The sequence below is a fragment of the Maniola hyperantus genome, chromosome 9 (assembly GCF_902806685.2).
Source record: "Maniola hyperantus chromosome 9, iAphHyp1.2, whole genome shotgun sequence".
NCBI classification, from domain to species: domain Eukaryota; kingdom Metazoa; phylum Arthropoda; class Insecta; order Lepidoptera; family Nymphalidae; genus Maniola; species Maniola hyperantus.
In genome coordinates this window covers 13427987-13450594 of record NC_048544.1, presented here as the reverse complement: position 1 = coordinate 13450594, position 22608 = coordinate 13427987, and the positions used below count along the sequence as shown (strand labels likewise).

The following is a 22608-nucleotide window of genomic DNA, read 5'->3' as shown; positions in this document are numbered from 1 at the left end:
GTCACACTTTTAAGGCGGTTTGGATCCTCCCCGAACTTGGATAATGTGACCTCTTTGGTTTGACTCTACATTAGAGTATATTGTCAAAGAATGTCACTAAATGTTTTAAAAGTCTGCTCTAAAAGTATCGACTAATACTAAGTTTACACCAAGGTCTGAAACATGTATTATGGTCACTGAAGTTCTTTTCAAAGTACAGTACTAACACTTTTAAAAGATACGCCGATGTACCTGCGCAGAAATCTTACTCGACGCACAAATATCTCAGCCAATCCATAGCGCTGGTTGTTGTCTACGCGTCATACCGGGTGTAACCAGAACGCTAGCAAAAACTTATCGTTATTGTTATACTACCTAAACACAATCCAATAGCAATAACCATTTGCCTCATTTTGTAGTTTTAGTGATTTAGTATTTTTCAAACCCGCAATATATAGCGCGCAAAACTCGGGTCAATGCCCCGCTTACGACGCGGCATTGACTCCAAGTGACCTACTTACATAACGTTGGTTGACCTCTAGCGTCAGTCAGATGTTCTATTTGAAATATATCGTGAAACTTTACAAAATATAGGAAAGTTATTTTCGCGGTTTGTTTTTGTGGTGTCATAGCACTGATCATCTATCACCTGTCTTCGTTTTTGCCAGCATTCTGGTTTATGCTCTGTATTTACTGACATAGGTTAAGACTGTTACTAACATTGATATTGCGAACCTAGTTGTTTGATGAAAATAAATAATAATTTAATGGGTCTCACCGTTGAGCGTCCTCTGGTGCGACTGCACTAGCAGCTGGTGCAGCGTGGTGCCGGCGCCGCGGTTGCCACCCATGCCACCCATGTTGCCCATGCCGCCCATGTTGCCCATGCCACCCATGTTCCCCATACCACCCATGTTGTTCATGTTGCCCATGTTATTCATATTATTCAAATTGTTCAAGTTGTTAAGGTTGTTCATGAGCTGTAAAAGAAGAAAATCTTTCAAAATAATTTATTTCTCAGTAATTATTAAATAGAGGGTCTAGCTGATAGTTTTAAGTTTGCTTACCATTTTAATTATGCATTTAACAAAAAGTGTGTCAAATGACGTCATATCTATGTATTTCATACAAGCGTTTTGACATCTGATAAAAAGTCGCTGATTTGACTAAAAGTCATCATCCCTATTTAAAAATCTTGAAGTGGGATCTGAACCTCAGAAAAACATTCAGTATTTTTCATCCCCATTTTTCTCTATCAAAACTTACCCTCTAACAAATAAACCTGGAATAGCGGTGGAATAGTTATACTCTGTTTTGTCTTTCAAAAAAAAATTTACTGTACGTACATAAAAACATAAATAAATTTAAAAAAAAAACTGACTGTCATAATAGAAATACTAGAAATAAAAATAAACTTGTAATGCCCGCCTCTAGGCTCAGTAAAGTTGGCAATTCATTTGCTCGTAATTCCATACGTTTCTATAATAAGCTTCCAGAAGACATATTGGAGATGTCTCTCAACAAGTTCAAAGTTTTCATAAAACGTAAACTAATTGAAAAATCCTATTACAATGTAAAAGATTATTTAAATGATAAGCAAGCTTGGGAATGAGTTGCTTAACGACTTTGTGATAGTTCTAATAAGTTTCAATAATTTTGTAAAGTGGTGATAATAAAAAGAATACCCGGCTGAGTTTGTTGTGGGCTCTTCTCAGACCTGGGCGCGTTTGGAACCCTCGTAGCTTTAGTTTTAAGTTTGCGTAATAATTATCACCACTATATCTTACAAATGTAACACCATACCAGACTATCAATACGAGTAATTTATTACCTATTTTGAATAAATCATTTGACTTTGACTTTCTCTGTCATCAGTAATTTGACATTTGAAGGCAAAAGACAAAACAGAGTATAACTATTAAACCTATTAAGCTATTCCAGGTTTATTTGTTAGAGGGTAGGTCTATCTAACTAGGTTATCTGAATCATTTTCTACACTTACAGTATTGGATATTGGCTGCCTCTGCTGGGCGTGAGGGAATGCGCGGTTGGCATTCGTCATCTGACAAAAAAATTATGAACATTTAACATCTAAGTATACAAAAGCTTGGATTTGACTTGCTCCAGCAATGCACGGGGCTGCAATGGCTTGTATAGTGTGGTATAATAACATTGTAAATTGAAAAATTAAAAAGAGCGACCGCCGAGTTTCTTGCTGGTTCTTCTCGGTAGGAACGGCATTCCGAACCAGTGGTAAATTAAAACTACCCGACGATTCGAAAGCACTTGTAAAAAGTCTACTTGAATAAAAACATATTCCATTCTATTCTATTCTAAAAGGAATTGGTGACTGACTAATTGACTTATCGCTACAACTGTAAGGTTTACTCATGTAAGGTTTTTTTTATATTCAGATACAAGTTAGCCCTTGGCTGCAATCTCACCTGGTGGTAAGTGATGATGCAGTCTAAGATGGAAGCGGGCTAACCTAGAAGGGGTATGGCAGTTTTTATTAAACCCATACCCTTTGGTTTCTACACTTCATAGTACCGGAACGCTAAATCGCTTCGCGGCACGGCTTTGCCGGTAGGGTGGTAACTAGCCACGGCCGAAGCCTCCCATCAGACGAAAACGGAAATTTAGTAAATAATAAAATCCCAAACCCCTGCCGGGAATCGAACCCGAGACCTCCCACTAATAAGACTACAGCGCTTACCACTGCGCCAGGGAGGTCGATAAAATCAATTAAACACCTTGTCACCAGCCATCGAGGATGTGGGTAACAGGAGACACCACGAACGGCGGCGGGAATCTCTCGTATCTGTGACATCTGACCCCAGAGTGGGGAGAGTGACCTGATGGGGACAAGGAAGCAGAGAGAAAAGAACTTGTAGGGAGTCAAGGAGGCGCCCCGGGAAAGAGCCATCGAGCAAGTACCGAACGGGCGCCCTCCCGCGTTTCGGCCTATATATAACCTCAAGGTTGGTGGGGCCATGTGTGGTGGAGGCTTGTCGCCAGCCACCGGTGGCTGTGTTTGGTGGCCCATTTTCGCGGAGCCTAAGACCGGCCATACACGGACAGCTTGAAGCAGTCAGGATGGACTGCTTCAAGCTGCGACTGCATACTGAACTACAGACTTCTACGTACGTACATACACGAACCGCTCAAGCAGTTACTTTAGCAGCTTAGTTTAGATCATAAGAGGAATGTGCAACATCCACACAAACTCGAGAGTTTTTGGATGTAAAGCGGATAAATAAACATTTATTATTTTGGTCGAAATAAAGAAAAAAAAAAAAAAAAAGTTGCAACTGCTTCGGGCGGTTGCTCGAAGGCAGCTTCAAGCTGTTGACTCTGACTGCTCGAGCGGTCCGTGTATGTTGATCACTGGCTAACCGCTCGAGCAGTCCGTGTATGGCCGGTCTCTTGAAAAGCGGGATGCGAGGAAAATGAGAGAGCATCTTACGTGCTGTTGGTTCATATAATGCTGCTGGTAGTCAGGTGTTGGCGTGTAGCCCATCGGCGCTGTACCGCTCTGGTTGCCCTGCAAATACCAAGCACTTAAAAAAAACCGGCCAAGTGCGAGTCAGGCTCGCACAACGAGGGTTCCGTACTACAGTCGTATTTTTTAGACATTTTGCACGATAATTCAAAAATTATGATGCATAAAAATAAATAAAAATCTATTTTAGAATGTACAGGTGAAGACCTTTCATATGATACTCCACTTGATATAGTTATCTTACTCTTTCCGTGGATAGAGTATATAAATTCAATGGATGTGTACCTTGACGATGGGTCGCCCGTGCGGCTTGGGCGGCGCGTGGGCGGCGTGCGGCGCCCACAGTGACTTTGGGCTTCCTCCGTCCTCCTTTTCAGCCGTCATTTTGCGCAGCACCTGTACAACATAAAAACGTAACGTAAAGATTGCAAATACTTTTTATGGCATAATATTGTATATCAAATATTTGAAAAGAGCAACCGCCGAGTTTCTTGCTGGTTCTTCTCGGTAGGAATGGCGTTCCGAACCAGTGGTAGATTCGACGATTCGAAAGCGCTTTTGAAAGTTTACTTGAATAAAAAATATTTCCATTTTCATTTTCATATTCATATTCATATTCATATTCATAATCATAATCATATCCATATTCATTTTCAGTTTCATTTTCATTTTCATTTTCATTAATTACTAAGAGATACCTAACCTGTGGGGTGAACTCAGTGTCTACCATCGATCTCATTTGACATAAGTTCTACATTGCTGCTTCATTGAATGATATTAAAATAATTTTTCGTTGAAATGAATTAAAAATAAATGTCAAATGAGCTCGGCTTATGTGGGTGTGAAAGACGGATTGAGGGTGGGATAACTTACCGAGGTGGGTGTGAAAGAGACGGGTGTAGGGGGCGATAACTTACCGAGGTGGGCGTAGGGTGTGATTGATAACTTACTTATGAGGGTGTGAAAGACGGATTGAGGGTGGGATAACTTACCGAGGTGGGTGTGAAAGAGACGGGTGTAGGGGGCGATAACTTACCGAGGTGGGCGTAGGGTGTGATTGATAACTTACTTATGTGGGTGTGAAAGACGGATGGAGGGTGGGATAACTTACCGAGGTGGGTGTGAAAGAGACGGGTGTAGGGGGCGATAACTTACCGAGGTGGGCGTAGGGTGTGATTGATAACTTACTTATGTGGGTGTGAAAGACGGATTGAGGGTGGGATAACTTACCGAGGTGGGTGTGAAAGAGATGGGTGTAGGCTGCTTGGGCAGCTGCTGCACCGCTTGCTGCTGGAGGTGGATCTCGTTTTTCCGGCGATAGTTCTCTTTCTGCTCCTCCAGCTTCTTCTTTATCAGAGCGTTTTGCATTATCGTCTGCGTATGCGCAGCCAGTTCCCGCGGCGAGGGAATGCGAGCTGGCACACCTTGAAATAAACAAAACCGGTCATGTGCGAGTCTGAATCGCACCCAAAAAGTTCCGCACCAACGTACAAGATAACACTTTACACTGCGAGTTATTTACGGACAGCGCCATCTATAGTATAATTTAGTAAACAAATTTTTCCGTTAACATATTTTTTTACCTCGCGAGTTTCTGGGGCCACCATAAGTACCTGAACCCAACGCAGGCATCAGTGGCGACGAACAGGACGACGCAAGAGATTGACGACACCACCGGCTTTGACACTTCATGGAGAGACAATACAATAAGGTCTACGCCAAAGAAAGACGAGACCTTGGCCTACCAGGCCAAAAACTATTAGGATCCAGGTAACAATGTGCTACCTGAGAGGAAATGCCCGGGCAAGTAGGCCCAGCCTCGAGGCCCGCACCCCGATTGACTTAGGTCGATCGAGAAGATCCTTCGTCGTCATATTTTTAGGGTTCCGTACCTCAAAAGGAAAAACGGAACCCTTATAGGATCACTTTGTTGTCTGTCTGTCTGTCTGCCTGTCTGTCAATAAACCTACAGGGTACTTCCCGTTGACCTAGAATCATGAAATTTGGCAGGTAGGTAGGTATTATAGCTGACATTTGGGGAAAAATCTGAAAACCGTGAATTTAGGGTTAGATCACACAAAAAAAATTAAATTGCGGTTATAAGATAAATGGTTAGAGTTGCTATTTATTTCTTGAAATTGCTACTAAACTCTTTAGATTTTGCTTAAGAATTAATTCTAAACCATTGACATTTTATTTGTAAACAGAGGCACGTCAAAATGATAGACAAAATACTACAGACGTAACAGATAATATATAGCAGCTAATCCAAAGGTCTTACATGGTGAAATTGATTTTATTATATTTTAGAAGTAAAGTAATTGTAGATTTAAATAGAGTATAATGTGGAATTTTGAAGTGTATAAATTTAAAACTAAAGTTTAATCTCTATTGTCGACTCTATTGAATTTGAGTTTTATATGGTATCATTATACTTATGGAAAGGGTAGCCAAAGGGCTATAAATGGCTCTGCTTTGACGGTAGACATCATTAATTTTCCTATTTTTAATAAGAAGCTGTGACATACCTACAGGTACGAATATTGTTGATTTTATATTTCTATTGTTATACTATGTATGTTGTTTAATGGGTAATTTGTTATTCAACTGGTATTCCTTTGTAATAGTTTATGCTTATACCCGATGTGGGTTGGATATGTTATGGTAATACCATAGTTGTATCTATTTTTCAATAATTGTGGATAGACACCGCCGAGTTTTTCTTGCCAGTTCTTTCTCTCGGTAGATATGCTTTTTCGAACTGGCGGTAGATTTTTCTTAAAGGAAATAATAAATTATTTAATGATAAAGCAATAAGTAATGGTAAAGATAAACTTTGATATGGAGGGATTTTTCCCTGAATAAAACAGTTTATTTCCTTATACAATCTTTTATTTTGTTTTCTACCTTCAACCACGCCCTAGCTTATTGATAACGAATTAAGGTTTAGGCTCTCAGTAGGTGATTCCTGACTCTATTGTCTCTATACTACTGATGCAAATCTAGCATCAGAAGTGGGATACGATATGGCTGAATTGTGCCTTTTCTAATGCAGTTTGTACAAGTTTCAGAAATACCGGCGAATTCGGATGGCTTTGTGAAAAGCCATCAAAGATGTTCCAACAGGCGTTGTGATGACTGACGTCCACGAGAGGTACCACAATGGACATTGGATACCCTAAATCTGGAAATCTTAATATGAAAAGATGGTATGAAAAAAAAAGTGAAAGTGAATTAAAACTTTTTTGCAAGACAATTTTTCAGGCAGGTAGGCCTTAGAAAGTTTTATTGCGTAATCATGGACCTATTAATACTCTGTGTAATGTAGTAACACAGTTTCATAGTACCTGTCGTCATTTTATTTGTTTTAAAACTAATTGTATTATAGAAATAAAGATGTGGGTACTAAATAAATAAAATTTTTGCGGGTAATTTTGTGTTCAGTATAGATGTTCTGTTTCAATGACTCAGATTAATGTTTGAAGGTGTTTAATCGCATGATGTCCCAGCTAGTAACACAAATCGATATTACGTAAATTAATGTTAAAAATTTGCAGGTAGTTAGTTGGTATGAAATTTTTATAAAATGATCATACGATAAAATGTGGTTAAATGTCAGACTGACCGAGCGGTGAAAAACTAAAGCAAGTTTGTCAGTAAATATTTACTGATGATTAATTTGTGTTCTATTTTAATTTACGTCTGACGTCTAGCCGTATATTCGTAATTTATATGATAGTGATGTTGACATTGAATCATTGAATATTGTTTTACGAGTGATGAGTCATCTTACTTTTTTTTTTAGTTATGTTCTTGAGGCATTTCCTATGTAAGTACTTCGAGAACGAAGTACTTTTCAGGTTGGCCGAATAGATGTATATAATTTATTTATGTGTTACATAATGACAGAGAGAAAAGGAGAAAAAAAAAAGAACCAAAAAAAAAAAAAAATTTTTTTGTTGTAATTTTGTTTTAAATTAAGAACAATACAGAAATACATATTGCATCATTCGTTAAATATTGATGATTCATTGATCAGAAACGCGATTAGCGTGGCCATTTTTGTAAATTTGCTATTGACTTTGCATCGGAGTTCTCACTCGCGAAACGTAGAGATGAAAGATTTGTGATACCTACCTACAATAATTAAGAAATTTTGTTGGAGTTTATTTTTGTAGTTTTTATATAAGGATAGGTTAGGCTGCTGATGTCTTATCCTGTTGCTATGCCGCTAAGTCTAGTAGCTACTGATTGTTTGATGTCATTGTTTTTTTATATATACCCACCGTTATGTAATGTGATGTAATGGAGCTGCCAATCCACACTTGGCCAGCGTGGTGGACTATGGTTAAACCTGAAACTTAAATTTAGAATATTGGAATTTAGAGATTATTGACTACCCACTTGTGTTTAATATTTTTTAATGCCGTATTTTGTTGTTTTGTTTGAATAATACTTTTGATTTTTTTGACGTTTTTGATGTTTGAAGTGTTTAACTATTTTTGATATTGATTACTTCTTTGACGATCTTTTTAATGTAAATTATTTTTGTGGTATTTTTTGACATTTTAGTTTTTGATACCTACCTTTATGTTTTTATTTACGATCTTTTTGGATTTTTATATTTTATTGTGGAAAAATGTTTTGGTATTTATTTAAAAAGGAAGGTTGTTGGCACATCATTGGATGTGGGAAGCAACAAATGTTTTTGTATAGTCCAAGGACTGATTGCAGATAGACAAAAAGAGATTGAATAGAAAATATTTTTGAAAGTAAATAACGATAATTAGATAAGTTTACTCTTTGATTATTTTTACTTCTTCTAACATAGTAGTTAGTTTTGTTTTGATATATCTTACATATAATTACTTTTTATATACCTACCCTTTGTTTTTGACTTTGGTACTTTAGGAGTAAGAGTCGATGGTATTTTATTATTTTTGCAAAATTATTAACTTGAAATTGAAAAAAAGTTCTTATGATTTAACTTATTTTGAAATATTAATATTTTTGTAACTTTTTCATTTTGATGGTTCTTTTTTATGAAACATATTATTTTAAATTCTGATAATTTACAATTTGTTCAGTTGCAATTTTTCTTTGTTTAATATTCATCTCTATATTTTATTGGAATTTATTTAAAACTTTGATCAAATGTTCGATCAATGGGAAAATTGTATAGTGATATATGGATCAAAACCAATGGTGTTAAGGGACAATTTTATGATGGTTTACGATGTTGCCTTAAAACCAATGGTGTTGAAGGATATTTTGTAGATGATACTTTAAAACGTTGGAACCAACGGTGTTGAAAAGTATTTTTATAATATCGCTTTAATACCAGTGGTGTTAAAAATATTTTTTGATATTGGTTTAAAACCAATGGGGTTAAAGGATATCTTGTTTGGAAACATTTATGTGCTGTGGCGAGAAAAATATTTCTTGTATTTTTGAGAGTAAACTGTGTGGTAATTTTGTATGTCACACACATGTTTAAAATGTTTTTTTAAATTTTGTTGGAAGCCACAGACATGTTGTTTGAAAAAAAAAAAAAAAAAAATGTTTTGATGTTGTTAAAAATTTACTTTACGAATTGTTTGTTTTTATTTTGTTGCTTCGAGAACGAAGCAATTGTCAGTTTGGCCGTATAAGATAAATGGTTAGAGTTGCTATTTATTTCTTGAAATTGCTACTAAACTCTTTAGATTTTGCTTAAGAATTAATTCTAAACCATTGACATTTTATTTGTAAACAGAGGCACGTCAAAATGATAGACAAAATACTACAGACGTAACAGATAATATATAGCAGCTAATCCAAAGGTCTTACATGGTGAAATTGATTTTATTATATTTTAGAAGTAAAGTAATTGTAGATTTAAATAGAGTATAATGTGGAATTTTGAAGTGTATAAATTTAAAACTAAAGTTTAATCTCTATTGTCGACTCTATTGAATTTGAGTTTTATATGGTATCATTATACTTATGGAAAGGGTAGCCAAAGGGCTATAAATGGCTCTGCTTTGACGGTAGACATCATTAATTTTCCTATTTTTAATAAGAAGCTGTGACATACCTACAGGAACGAATATTGTTGATTTTATATTTCTATTGTTATACTATGTATGTTGTTTAATGGGTAATTTGTTATTCAACTGGTATTCCTTTGTAATAGTTTATGCTTATACCCGATGTGGGTTGGATATGTTATGGTAATACCATAGTTGTATCTATTTTTCAATAATTGTGGATAGACACCGCCGAGTTTTTTCTTGCCAGTTCTTTCTCTCGGTAGATATGCTTTTTCGAACTGGCGGTAGATTTTTCTTAAAGGAAATAATAAATTATTTAATGATAAAGCAATAAGTAATGGTAAAGATAAACTTTGATATGGAGGGATTTTTTCCCTGAATAAAACAGTTTATTTCCTTATACAATCTTTTATTTTGTTTTCTACCTTCAACCACGCCCTAGCTTATTGATAACGAATTAAGGTTTAGGCTCTCAGTAGGTGATTCCTGACTCTATTGTCTCTATACTACTGATGCAAATCTAGCACGGTCATGAACTAATAATTAGTATTTTCAACTTTCAAAGTGAGCGACTATATCAAGTGGGGTATCATATGAAAGGTCTTCACCTGTACATTCTAAAACAGATTTTTATTTATTTTTATGCATCATAGTTTTTGAATTATCGTGCAAAATGTCGAAAAAATACGACTGTAGTACCCTCCCCTCCGACCGCGCGACCCTCGTTGCGCGAGCCTGACTCGCACTTGGCCGGTTTTTTTGTGATGTAACCACTAATTCACGATTTTCGGATTTATTCCTTTACTTGTGATATAAGACCTACCTACCTCCGGAGACAATAGGTCCTAGTAGTACAAGGCCCTCCTTTTCTTACCTGGATGATGCACAGTGAGGGTGTTGGGACTGGCGGCCATGATGGGCGATACACAAAACGCTGCGTCCAAGGAGGATACAAGGAGATGTCATATTTTATACTAAGCGCAGTTTTACTAAGTACGTCATACTCAGTGGCGCGCAAATTATACACCTTTATTGAAATATCTCAATGCTTATTTTTCACTAGCTTATGCTCGCGACTTCGTCCGCGTGGACTACACATATTTCAAACCCTTATTTCACCCTCTTAGGGGTTGAATTTTCAAAAATGTTTTCTTAGCGAATGCCTACGTCATAATAGCTATCTGCATGCCAAATTTCAGCCCGATCCGTCAAGTAGTTTTTTTTTGTGCGTTGATAGATCAGTCAGTCAGTCAGTCAGTCACCTTTTCCTTTTATATATTTAGATTATGACCTGCCAGTAAATAGATAACAACCTAATATTCTAGGAGGTTTATAAGTTATTGAAAACGAGGCTAATTCTTATGTGCATAATCTCTAAACTGACAGGTCCAAATCTAGTGCTATCCTTTTCCAGAAGGAGCCTTTTAGTAAAGAAGAAAAAGGTATATTCTCCCATCCCTTTCACTCACTCCCTACCCGTCAGGACTTTTGGTGTGTTCATTATTAGACCGCCAACAAACTTGCAAAGCTTCAAAATTTTCAAAATTGTCCATATTTTTTTTTTAAATATACGAGTAACTTGCCTAGTAAATTTAATCCATACTAATATTATAAATGCGAATGTGTGTATGTCTGTCTGTCTGTCTGCTAGCTTTTCACGGCCCAACTGTTTAACTATGATATTTTTTTTACCTGGATGCGGCAGCGGCGACAGTCGCAGCGGCTGGTGGTGAGGCACCACCAGATGAGGGGCCGCGCCCACGCCGGGCGGCAGCGGGGAGCCGCCCATTTGCTGCAGAGTATACACCATGTTAGAGCCCTCGCCCACGGCGACTTTTTGTAGCGATACAGTAGCGATGCTGTCGCGCGTCCGCATCGATACAGTCGCGAAGCGGTCGCTAGCTGTGTGCCCTCGCCCACGGTCTCAGATTCAGTCGCGATGCAAACGCGATATTGTCACGCTTCTGTGTCGATGCAAACGAGAAAAAATGTTGCACTGATGCTCGGTTCTCTATTCACGCGCCACCCTCCCTCCGTTCTTCCCCCGATGTCATCCGACAAAGTCGCGCGTTTGCATCGATACAGTCGCGATGCAGTAGCACGTTGCAAATGCGACTAACACGCGTTAGTAGTGATGCTGGCGTGCGTTTAGTAAACGCACGACAGCATCGCTACAAAAAGTCGCCGTGGACGAGGGCTCTAAGTATACGTATACGTATGTCGTATACTACGACATTTTAACCGTTCAAACTAGAGATTAAAACATCTCTACTGATATCCGATTCCGAAAGTTCGTGGTTTGTTCTTCAATCACGTCGCAGCGGAGCAACGGATCGACGTGATTTTTATGGGTATAGATTAAATGGGTGTAGGAAAAGACTTGGATGGGTATAGGAAAGGAAGGAAGAAGGAGTGGCATAAGCTGCTTTTTATCCTTTACTAGCTTATGCTCGCGACTTCGTCCGCGTGGACTACACAAATTTCAAACCCTTATTTCACCCCCTTAGGGGTTAAATTTTCAAAAATCCTTTCTTAGCGGATGCCTACATCATAATAGCTATCTGCAAGCCAAATTTCAGCCCGATCCGTCCAGTAGTTTGAGCTGTGCGTTGATAGATCAATCAGTCAGTCAGTCAGTCAGTCAGTCAGTCACCTTTTCCTTTATATATATTTAGATTTGATTTTAAAAACCCTAAATTCACACCATATAAGCTTTTCACATGATGACCTCTGAAGAAGGCACACGATGATGATGATGAAATCAGTCGTTTTCGAACTTGGGAACCTGAGTCCAAAAGGTCCCAAATGACCCTTTCGAAGCACCAAAACACCGGTCATTCTGTTCAACCGACCTGTCTTTGCTGTTGGTGCATGCGGAGTATAGTCAACAGCACTTCTCGATGGCGACTCTGAAGGCCAGGATTCCCGAGCTGCTGCATGAGATGCTGCGCCGTTATTTCACCTGCCTTGAGACCTGCATTAACAACGAATGCTATAAATCATCATAAAATATTCTTAATTGGATATTTGACTCCAATTTTTTTATTACTTTATTATAAACTAGAGTAAAAATAATGACGTAAACTGAAAAAACGAATTAGATCGATCAAATAACAAAAAAGTTATAAGTATTTAAATATTTCAGATTAGACAGAGATAGCGATATAGAATTTTGACGTCACACCTTACTAATGCCATAGTAGCTTCGTGCAGTTTCATACAAATTTTCGTTTCGCGAGAAAAGGATAGAAGACCCTCCCACTCCATAATTAAAATGCCAGTAACTTTGTAAATCTTTGTTGGATTTTTATATTTTTTTCAGTGTACGTCATTATTTTTATCCTAGTTTCTAATAAAGTTATAATATTTATCAAATTCAAAAGTAGGCAAATACCCAATTCAAAATGAGTCAAATGAGTTTTGCTGGCTCACCTTGTTCAGTTTTTTTTAGGGATCCGTACCTCATAACGAAAAAAGGAACCCTTATAGGATCACTACATTCGTTGTCTGTCTGTCAGTCGTGCCTGTCAAGAAACCTATAGAGTACTTGCCGTTCACCTAGAATCATGAAATTTGGCAGGTAGCCTGACTTATAGCACACGTAAGGGGAAACATCCGAAAACGATGAATTTGTGGTTACATAATAAAAAAAAAATGAACAAATAATTAGTATTTTAAACTTGCAAAGTAAGATTAATATACCAAGAGGAGTATCATATCAAAGGGCGTTACCTGTACACTCTAGAACAGATTTTTATTTATTTTTATGCATAACTAGCTGCCCTGGCGAACTTCGTTCTGCCTAACAGTCGATTCAAATTTTTTAAATTTTTCTCTCCGTAAGAACCATCCTCGTACTTCAAGGAATACAAGGAATATTATAAAAAAAGATATACCGAAATCGGTTCAGCTGTTCTCGAGATTTGCGATGACATTTAGTGATTTATTTTTATACTAGCTTATGCTCGCGACTTCGTCCGCGTGGACTACACAAATTTCAAGCGCCTATTTCACCCCCTTAGAGGTTGAATTTTCAAAAATCCTTTCTTAGAGGATGCCTACGTCATAATAGCTACCTGCATGCCAAATTTCAGCTCGATCCGTCCAGTAGTTTGAGCTGTGCGTTGATAGATCAGTTAGTCAGTCAGTCAGTCACCTCTTCATTATATATATATAGATTATAGATAGTTTTGATTTATCGTGAAAAATGTCGAAAAAATACGACTCTCGTACGGAACCCTCAGTGCGCGAATCTGACTCGCACTTGGCCGGTTTTTTTTTAATATTGAAAAAAACCACGTACCATGTATAATAGCCTGCGCTTCAGGCCGCTGCAGCAGGTCGCGATCGCACGGTGGGGTCATGCCTCCCATTGAGCCCAGGGGGTTGCCGAGCGGGTTGTTTCCGAGGGGGTTGTTGCCGAGGGGGTTACCCATCGGATTGGGGTCTCCACCCGTCTGTTGTTGACGCTGAAACAACGGACTTGTGTCAGGAAAGTAGTACATATACAGTACGCGGCAGAAAATAATGTACATCGACCTTTACAATGAGATTTCGGCGTTGTCTCTGTCATTTATACCTATGTGACGTTTCGTCGGTCTTAACGACAGAGACAATGATCTACAAAACAGCTATCTCTTTCTAAAGGTCGATGTACATTATTTTCTGCTCTGCCGCGTACTGTACTCCAGCGTCGACTTCTTGTTTTTCTAAAAACTAACTAAATTAGAGTATCATCACAGATTTAGATTTTGATTGATATTACAGACTGTAAGTCCCGCAAATTGCTATTGCGCTGGAACCATGTCTCATTAACATCGAAATAACGTCATTTTGAAGTCATTTGACGTTTATTTACGTAATAATATATCATCAGCTCGAAACTTCAGTCTAGTGCTGACGTCACTAAAATGGCGGTCACGTGCATCAGCAATTTGCGGGACTTATATCTGCATCTCAATATTACTAAATAATATTATATTATTAAAACATGAATTTTAAATTTAAAGACACTTAGAAACGCTACAAATTTAAACAAGTAATGTTTCGAGCTTACCTGCTGCACCTGCAGGAGCTTGTATAGGAGCTCCTGCGGGATGTGCGGCGCTTTTTGCTGTTGTTGTTGCTGATGCTGCTGTTGTTGTTGCTGTTGCTGCTGCTGCTGCTGCTGCTGCTGCTGTTGTTGTTGTTGCTGCTGCTGCTGCTGCTGCTGCTGTTGCTGCTGCTGCTCCATACTTTTGTTCAGCATCTAAGAAAAATAGAACACAATAGCATCAAGCAATATTACTTTCTCAATTTTGATAATGTACCATAACACCATGTTCGCGTTAGACTTGGCCGCCATAGTCTAAATATATAAAAGGAAAAGGTGAGTGACTGACTGACTGATCTATCAACGCACAGCTCAAACTACTGGACGGATCGGGCTGAAATTTGGCATCATGCACTCAGCTATTATGACGTAGGCATCCGCGAGGAAAGGATTTTTGAAAATTCAACCCCTGAGGGGGTTATATAGGAAAAAGCATATTACACAATTGACGATTACCTAAATGATAAAAGAGCGTGGATTTGACCTGCAGCTCGTTCCAGCAACGCACAAGACTGCAAATACTATTTTATACATGGCATAATCTTGTACCTATATCAAATATTTGAAAAGAGCAACCGCCGAGTTTCTTGCTGGTTCTTCTCGGTAGGAAAGGCATTCCGAACCAGTGGTAGATGCATCCGACTATTCGAAAGTACTTGTACAAGTTTATTTGAATAAAAAAGATTTTTATTTTATTTATTTATAGGGTTTTGAAATTTGTGTAGTCCACGCAGACGAAGTCGCGAGCTTAAGCTGGTATGAAACAAATTGTACCTCAAAAGCTTTTAAATGTCAGTTTCAACATTGTTAGGGGATTGGACCAAAATGTAATTCATTTTCATCAGCTCCTTTACCTGCAAAAGGCTCATAGGCGGCTGCGGTTGCGGTTGTGGCTGCGGCTGCGGTTGCGGTCGGGCTGGCTCTGCGGTTTGTGCCTGTCCTCCCGATACTTGTGCTAGCTGCAAGTAAATTCAATTTTCTTAACTAGCAACTCATCAAAATGAGTTGAAGTGTTGCCATGAGCATATCATGAGTCGTACTGTATAAGGCAATCTGCGTGCCCATGGGATATCGCCTATGTCAAAAATAAATTATTTCTTAGGGCGTTTGTGCACTCATCCGTATTCGGTTCGTATCTGTGATTTTGTGGTTGTCATACAAATACGTACTCATTCGATTCGTATTTTTATGGAATCCGTGATTTCACGGATGAGTGCACAAAGCCCTTATGCCCGGGCTACACGAGGCTAGTTTTTCAAGCTAGGATAGCAAGCTAGGAACTTCAGTATACTATCCTAGCTTTCTGTCCTGGCTTGGAATATGCGAGTTCTGTTTACATGAGGCTATATTATTTTAAGCTAGTATTATTGCTGTGACCGAGGTGACCACACGTCCAAAATGAACTGCACGCGAAAAAAAAAAAATCGACTGAAACAGTTACTTCAACCTCATTGGTCGTCATATCAATACCCATCGTCTTTAATTCATCACACATTTTTGTAGCGCTGAATCACGTTTGCACTTGTCTTTATAACTTGGAAGGGTGGCGTTCCACAGACATTCATGGTCACGGTAAAGTTGTACGAACTTTAAACTAATCTCCGTACTTAGTTTGGGCATCTCAAAATCTCAAAAACACGTCGCGGAGAAAAACAAACAAAACGCGTGGTTACTGCTTACGAGTCAATTGAAAAGTAGCTTCGCCGGCCACATGAAGCTAGTACACAAGCCAGGATAGTAAAATCAGTGGTGGGGGGCGCTACTAGCCTAAAAAATAGAACTCCATCCTATTAAAAACTGTCTTGGCTTGTCTACTAGCTTACTAAGTTAGAAATGAAGCTAGTTTTGTTTACACGAAGCCAGAAGTACTAGCTTGCTAGCTTACTGACACTAGCTTGCTATCCTAGCTTGAAAAACTAGTCTCGTGTAGCCCGGGCATTAGTGATTATTAAATAGTCCACCTAGCTCTCTTGTCGGGACAAGTGGGGGCCGAAACACTGACTGATCTATCAACGCACAGCTCAAACCACTGGACGGTTCGGACTAAAATTAGGCTATTATGACGTAGAAATCCGCTAAGAAAAGATTTTTGAAAATTCAACCCCTAAGGGGATAAAATAGGGGATTAAAATTTGTGTAGTTCACGCGGACGAAGTCATAAGCTTCTTCTTCTTTGGCGTAACTCTTGGCAGAGTGGCTGTGGTCATCACAAAGTGACGTTATCATAAGCTGTAAACATTAGTGGGCAAGCTAGTACAGTGCGACAAGGCTCTCTTGGCACTTGAATGACATTGACAGGGGGCGCTGTTGGAGAACAAAGGCCGTAGATAGAGTATTAAAGGTAGATACAGGAACGTTGGCTTTCTCATTCACACTAAAAAGAGAGCACAGATAAAGTTACTAATGTGATAAACAGAGACGCAGCTAACCTATTTTTTGTCCCTTATCGTGTAACAGGTTTTTTTCAAGAATACATACAAGGAATGCAACTTTAGTTGCAAAACAAATTTTGAGAATTCGTGGCGTAATTGTATTTCTCATTACTTATTTACTTGTTTTCACATAAAAAACGTTTAATACAAATATTGTTGATCGGTTAATACAAATATTGGGGCCGATTCTCTTGTACTGAATCTCTAAACTAAACTAAATTAACAGGTTTAAATCTAATGCTTTCCTTTCCCGCAAGCAACATTATGAAAGGGATAGCAATAGATTTAGACGTGTCATTTTAGTTTAGTTTAGAGATTGTGTACAACGGAATTAGCCACATGACTACTAAACAATGGTAATAATTGCTATCTATCTCATACGCGGTTACACAGTACTTACATCTTTATTATTCTATACAAAGGCTTAGACTATTCAAACAAGAACAAAGGGGACACTTGACGGCAACGTTAGTTCCGATTTTCGCCACGCGCCAAGATAGCCTTGTCGCACTGTTAGTTATATACTCACAAGTCGTTTAAATGCCGAGAGGTCGTGGTCGGGCGGCGGCTGGTGCTGCGGCCTGAGACGCGCCTCTAGCTCCTCCAGACTATGCATCTTACTGTTCACGGCATTCATTTCTGCAACAACGAGGATTTTCAGTATGACAACAATAGGTTAATATCAATCAATCAATTTATTTATTAAATCGGACAACAATTGATCCATTATGTGTTAGTAACAATAAATACTTAATAACTATGTTAATACTTAAACACTAAGGAGTTAGTAACAAAATACTTAATCACTATGTTAGTACTTAATAACTAAAAGGGATTTAATTTAGTCCTCTGCACGAGTTTCCCCATCAGAGGACTATCCATTATAATATGAACTGCAATACCCAGCAGGAAATATTGTACATCGACCTTTGGAAAGTGATATGGGTTTCGTAGAGCGTTGTCTCTGTCGTTGAGACCGACAAAACGTCACATAGGTATGAGTGACAGAGACAACTCCCTACGAAGGCGAAATACCTTTCTAAAGGTCGATGTACAATATTTTCTGCCGGCTACTATATTTGGTAATACAGGCATAACTCAAAACTGAGTAGGTCTTCCTCCGTAGGATTACGATACGATGGATTACCCGAGTACGCTGATGTCCATTTTGAAATCAAAGACATCCCTAGAGGCCTGCTACCTGGTCTATGGTCGGTGTCAGCGCTGGCTCGCCGCAGCAGGTCCAGCAAGGACGGAGGCGCTCCGGGCGTCGTGTAGATGGGCTGGGGCTCCACCACTGGGGGCCTCTCATTGGTTGAGCTGTCCAGATCTGTGACAAGTTAAATTATTTTAACCGACTTTTAAACTTAAAGCGTTAAGCCAAATTTTCATCACATGGTGGATCAGTGAATAGAAGACATCAAGGCATTTATGCTGAGTAAGGACCTTTTTTTCGGGTTGTGCCACACATGACATACTTTATTCCGGCGCTTCTTCTACTTGAGCTCTTTTGACTTTACTACTCAAGTATTAGAGGCGCCGGGATAACCTAACTGGTAATGTGTGGTACAGCTTTAAAAAATGAACGTTTTTCTTTTCTTTCTTCTTCTTTTCTAAGTTAATACCCATTCAAGCTGTGGTCAGCAGTGATCGTCCATGGGTTGAGATGATGACCAGTTATATTAACAGCCAAAGATAATATATTAAACAAGTACAGATCGCTAACTCTCTATTTAAAATTGTAACTAGTTCAAGACTATTACTAGATGGCGTCACTTGGTTCGTATGAAATATATTTTTTATGGATTTGACGAAATATCATATTTTACTTGTCTGGTTCATCAAATTTATTTATATTTAGTAACAAAATACAAAATTTTCACAACATCACCATCGGAAAAAGTTGATTCTTAATTTTAATTATTGACTCATTGAACTTTACGATATCCATAGCATTTTGCTTTGGATAGCTGAAGTAGTATTACAAAATTCCAGTAGATGGCGTAACAAAATGACTTGTTACTTGAAAATAAAATTATTATTTTGCCTTTGGATTGGTGACGGTTGAATTTGACGGTGTGTTACAATTTTCTGAGTGCTTTTATTTCTTTTCCCTATTTCGTTTGTGAATTGTTTCTGCTATATGGACTCCGAGATTCTGCTAACCCGATTACTTGTGCTTGCTCCTGGATTTTTGATGATGCCAAACTGCTGACCTACGCTTGATAGCGGACCCTTTGATGATTGCCTGTGATTTTGGATTTCGTTTATTATTTGAGTAAAATTTGAGTTGGCTCTAAATAAAATTAAGTTTCATCAGCTGTTCGATAGATGGCACTAAATAAATTCGATAACTCACATTTTAGCTTGCACAATAATGCCATCACACTATAAGGAGTTGACCTACAAGGTACCGGCGACTTAAAGGAGTTTTACGCAAGCTTTAAATGAATGTATGACGTTAGCGATCTTACTTGTATATATTATCTTTGTAACAGCTTACCATCTATCATAGTATGCAGCAGTCGCTCGTAGTGGCGGTCGGCGGGCGGCGGGCTCTCGCGCCGGAACCAGCGGCTGAAGCGACTGCCCTCCGTCTCACTGCCACCATTCTGTAAGACAATTGAAGTCAAACTTCTTTATCGGCGTAGAATTGACCACATGGTCATCCTCCACCACGTCCTGTGGGAGCGGTCAGTGTACGAAGACCTCCAGTGCACCCTGCTTCAGTAGCAAGTATGGGGGGGGGGGCTCTCTCCCGTTATCTGGCCCATATAACCGAGAGGTTGGTTGGGCCATGGGAGATGGTGGGTTGTCGCTATACCGCATGGATGAAACAAGAGGGGGAACAGCGAAGTGATCATGGTCCAGTAGGTGATGAATGGGTCTAGATCGCGAAACACGCGAGGAGCTGCCTTTTTGCAACTTCTTTCTTCCTGCGTCGCTCCCTCAATTTTGAGGATCGTGACTCCCCTTAGATCTTATCTTTGCTACGATGTTTTTCCATTTCCCTCTGTTTCTTGCCGCGTGGATTGCATCGCAGATAGGTGTGTCGACCGCTTTTTTTATTTGGTCTGACCAACGTTTCGGGCTACGTCTGCGGGGTCTCTTTCCTTCGATTTTCCCAGTGACCATGAGTTTTTCAATATTGCTGGCGTCCTTGACCGAAGTACTCGAGGGTCCTCCGCAGACAGATGTTAGATAGTTTTTGCAACAAAATGGTGGAAAAAACGGAAAAGAATCAGAGGGATAGAATTTATAGAGTCAAGATAACTTACAGTGAGCATAGCCACATCGGGTATGGAGTCAAACTTGAGGAACTCGTCCAGGTTGAAGTCTGGCTGCTCCGGAGGCTGGGGGAGCTCCTCGCTCTTCGACTCCACTCCTGAATCTTTGTCCTGCAATGTAGACAAAATGTATTGGCACTGATTACACCCTGATCTCTGGATTATGAGGCTGAAAAAATAGAGAATGCACCTATTTTTAGGGTTCACCTCAAAAGGGTTCACCTCAAAAGGAAAAAGGAACCCTTATGAGATCACTTTGTTGTCTGTCTGTCTATCAAGAAACCTACAGGGTACTTCCCGTTGACCTAGAAACATGAAATTAGGCAGGTAGGTAGGAAAACTGTGAATGTGTAGTCGCTTCACAAAAAATTATCAAAATGTGTTTTAGCATTTAAACTACCGTGAGTGATTTCCATTCTAAATAATATCTGTCCCGGCTGTACTCACGTGTGTAGTCGACGCTAGCCCGACTAGTTTCGAACCCATACGGGGTCCTTTTTCAAGGGAGTCCGTTCGCGCACGCGCCGCGGTTTTGACTGCGGGACGCACGTGCCGCTGCCCGTAGAGCCCGTTGTGAGGGTGGCTGGGCTGGGGTGGGGTGGGGTGTACACACGTGAGTAAAGCCGGGACAGATATTATTTAAAATGTGTTTTGAACAAATAATTAGTATTTTCAACTTTTAAAGTAATATTACTACACCAAGTGGGGTATCATATGAAAGGGCTTTACCTGTACATTTAAAAACAGATTTTTATTTATTTATTGTATTAAATACTTACAATTTTTTAAATTTTTCTCTCCGTAAGAACCATCCCCGTACTTCAAGGAATATTATGAAAAAGAATTAGCGAATTCGGTTCGGCTGTTCTCGAGATTTGCGATCAGCAACACATTCAGCGATTCATTTTTATATATAGAATGGAAGATAGTTTTGATCTATCGTGCAAAATGACGAAACTCGGTGCGCGAGCCTGACTCGCACTTAGCCAGTTTTTATTTGACAGAATACGTACATTACTATTGTTGAGGGACTCGGAGGGCGGCGTGGGCGAGGTGGCGTCTGCACGCCAGCGCTCGGGGGAACGAGAACTGCCGCTGCTCCATTTCTGAATAAAACACATTACATTTACCACAGGCTCCCGATAAAGCTACATAAGGGCTAATTCCTTTGTACACAATCTCTAAACTAAACTAAAATGGCACGTCTAAATCTATTGCTATCCCTTTCATAATGTTGCTTGCGGAAAAGGATAGCACTAGATTTAGACCTGTTAATTTAGTTTAGTTTAGAGATTGTGTACAAGAGAATCTGCCCCAATGTCAATTCAATTCCCAATTATTGGCTTTTAGATGTGCCAGCTGGGCACAGAGTGTTTCGCCAGTGTCACGTTTATGGAGAAGGCACGAAGGAGATTGTTCGATGTCACGATTACAATACGGTATTTGACAACTAGTCAAATCAGTAACTTTTTTGTTGACGACCTCCCTGGCGCAGTAGTGAGCGCTGTGGTCTTATTAGTGGGAGTTTGGAATTTTATAATTTCTAAATTTCTGGTCTGGTCTGGTGGGAGGCTTCGGCCGTGGCTAGTTACCACCCTACCGGCAAAGCCGTACCGCCAAGCGATTTAGCGTTCCGGTACGATGCTGTGTAGAAACCAAAGGGGTATGGGTTTAATAAAAACTGCCATACCCCTTCCAGGTTAGCCCGCTATCATCTTAGACTGCATCATCACTTACCATCAGGTGAGATTGCAGTCAAGGGCTAACTTGTATCTGAATTTAAAATTTTATCAAACGTCAAAACGCGCGCTTAGTATGCGATATTCTATGAAATACCGGTGTGTGACGTCACAATCATTTGACGTGTTTTTTTTAGTTTAATCGATAATTTAAAATGGTTATTAGTTACACTTAAAACCAACAAAGGACGTGGATTTTACGTATTTTGGAAGACCCTCTATTTAATAATTTATTTTTGATGTAGTCAAATACACAATTACCCATTGACTTATATATTACTTCGTAAGGACAGGGCCATTGAACAAGCAAAATGGCACCGACTGATTGGTCCTAAAATGTTTATTTAGCACCAATGCAACCTCAGTGACGTCTGGATTTCAAACGGGTCGTTCATTAGTATCTAAGAGGTAGCGCTGATTTATTTAATTCCAAAACCGTGAAAATTTTTGTTCGCTTGGGCATATCTTGTCATTTATCGATGCAATTACCTCTGCTCCCCAATTGTGTAAGAAAAACGTATTCATTGCTATCGTCATCGTCAACA

General features: G+C 39.2%; 2 protein-coding genes across 7 annotated transcripts in view; one reads left to right on the top strand and one right to left on the bottom strand.

Annotated features, from left to right (window-relative positions):
- Window positions 1-22608, top strand: part of LOC117985441 (inositol oxygenase-like) — a 106586-nt gene that overhangs the window by 26357 nt on the left and 57621 nt on the right. The window contains exon 1 of one of the 3 annotated variants that reach the window (XM_069500936.1): window positions 5101-5104. The exons of the other annotated variants lie outside the window; for them this stretch is intronic. The gene's annotated coding sequence lies outside the window, so the exon portion shown is untranslated. Of the gene's footprint in view, window positions 1-5100; window positions 5105-22608 lie in introns of those variants that run through there. 3 annotated transcript variants of the gene reach the window in all.
- Window positions 1-22608, bottom strand: part of LOC117985290 (eukaryotic translation initiation factor 4E transporter-like) — a 46501-nt gene that overhangs the window by 9690 nt on the left and 14203 nt on the right. For 3 of the 4 annotated variants that reach the window (XM_069500884.1, XM_069500882.1, XM_069500883.1), the window contains exons 9-24: window positions 21338-21430; window positions 20316-20435; window positions 19541-19649; window positions 18239-18367; window positions 17567-17676; window positions 15460-15564; window positions 14570-14761; window positions 13817-13982; window positions 12366-12487; window positions 11206-11305; window positions 10388-10447; window positions 4712-4905; window positions 3767-3877; window positions 3446-3523; window positions 1982-2041; window positions 758-959 (exon numbers count right to left, since the gene is read on the bottom strand). In XM_069500884.1, coding sequence (XP_069356985.1) covers window positions 758-959; window positions 1982-2041; window positions 3446-3523; window positions 3767-3877; window positions 4712-4905; window positions 10388-10447; window positions 11206-11305; window positions 12366-12487; window positions 13817-13982; window positions 14570-14761; window positions 15460-15564; window positions 17567-17676; window positions 18239-18367; window positions 19541-19649; window positions 20316-20435; window positions 21338-21430 — 1951 coding nt within the window. The remainder of the gene's footprint in view (window positions 1-757; window positions 960-1981; window positions 2042-3445; window positions 3524-3766; window positions 3878-4711; window positions 4906-10387; window positions 10448-11205; window positions 11306-12365; window positions 12488-13816; window positions 13983-14569; window positions 14762-15459; window positions 15565-17566; window positions 17677-18238; window positions 18368-19540; window positions 19650-20315; window positions 20436-21337; window positions 21431-22608) is intronic. The other variant, XM_034971980.2, reaches the window with a different exon arrangement.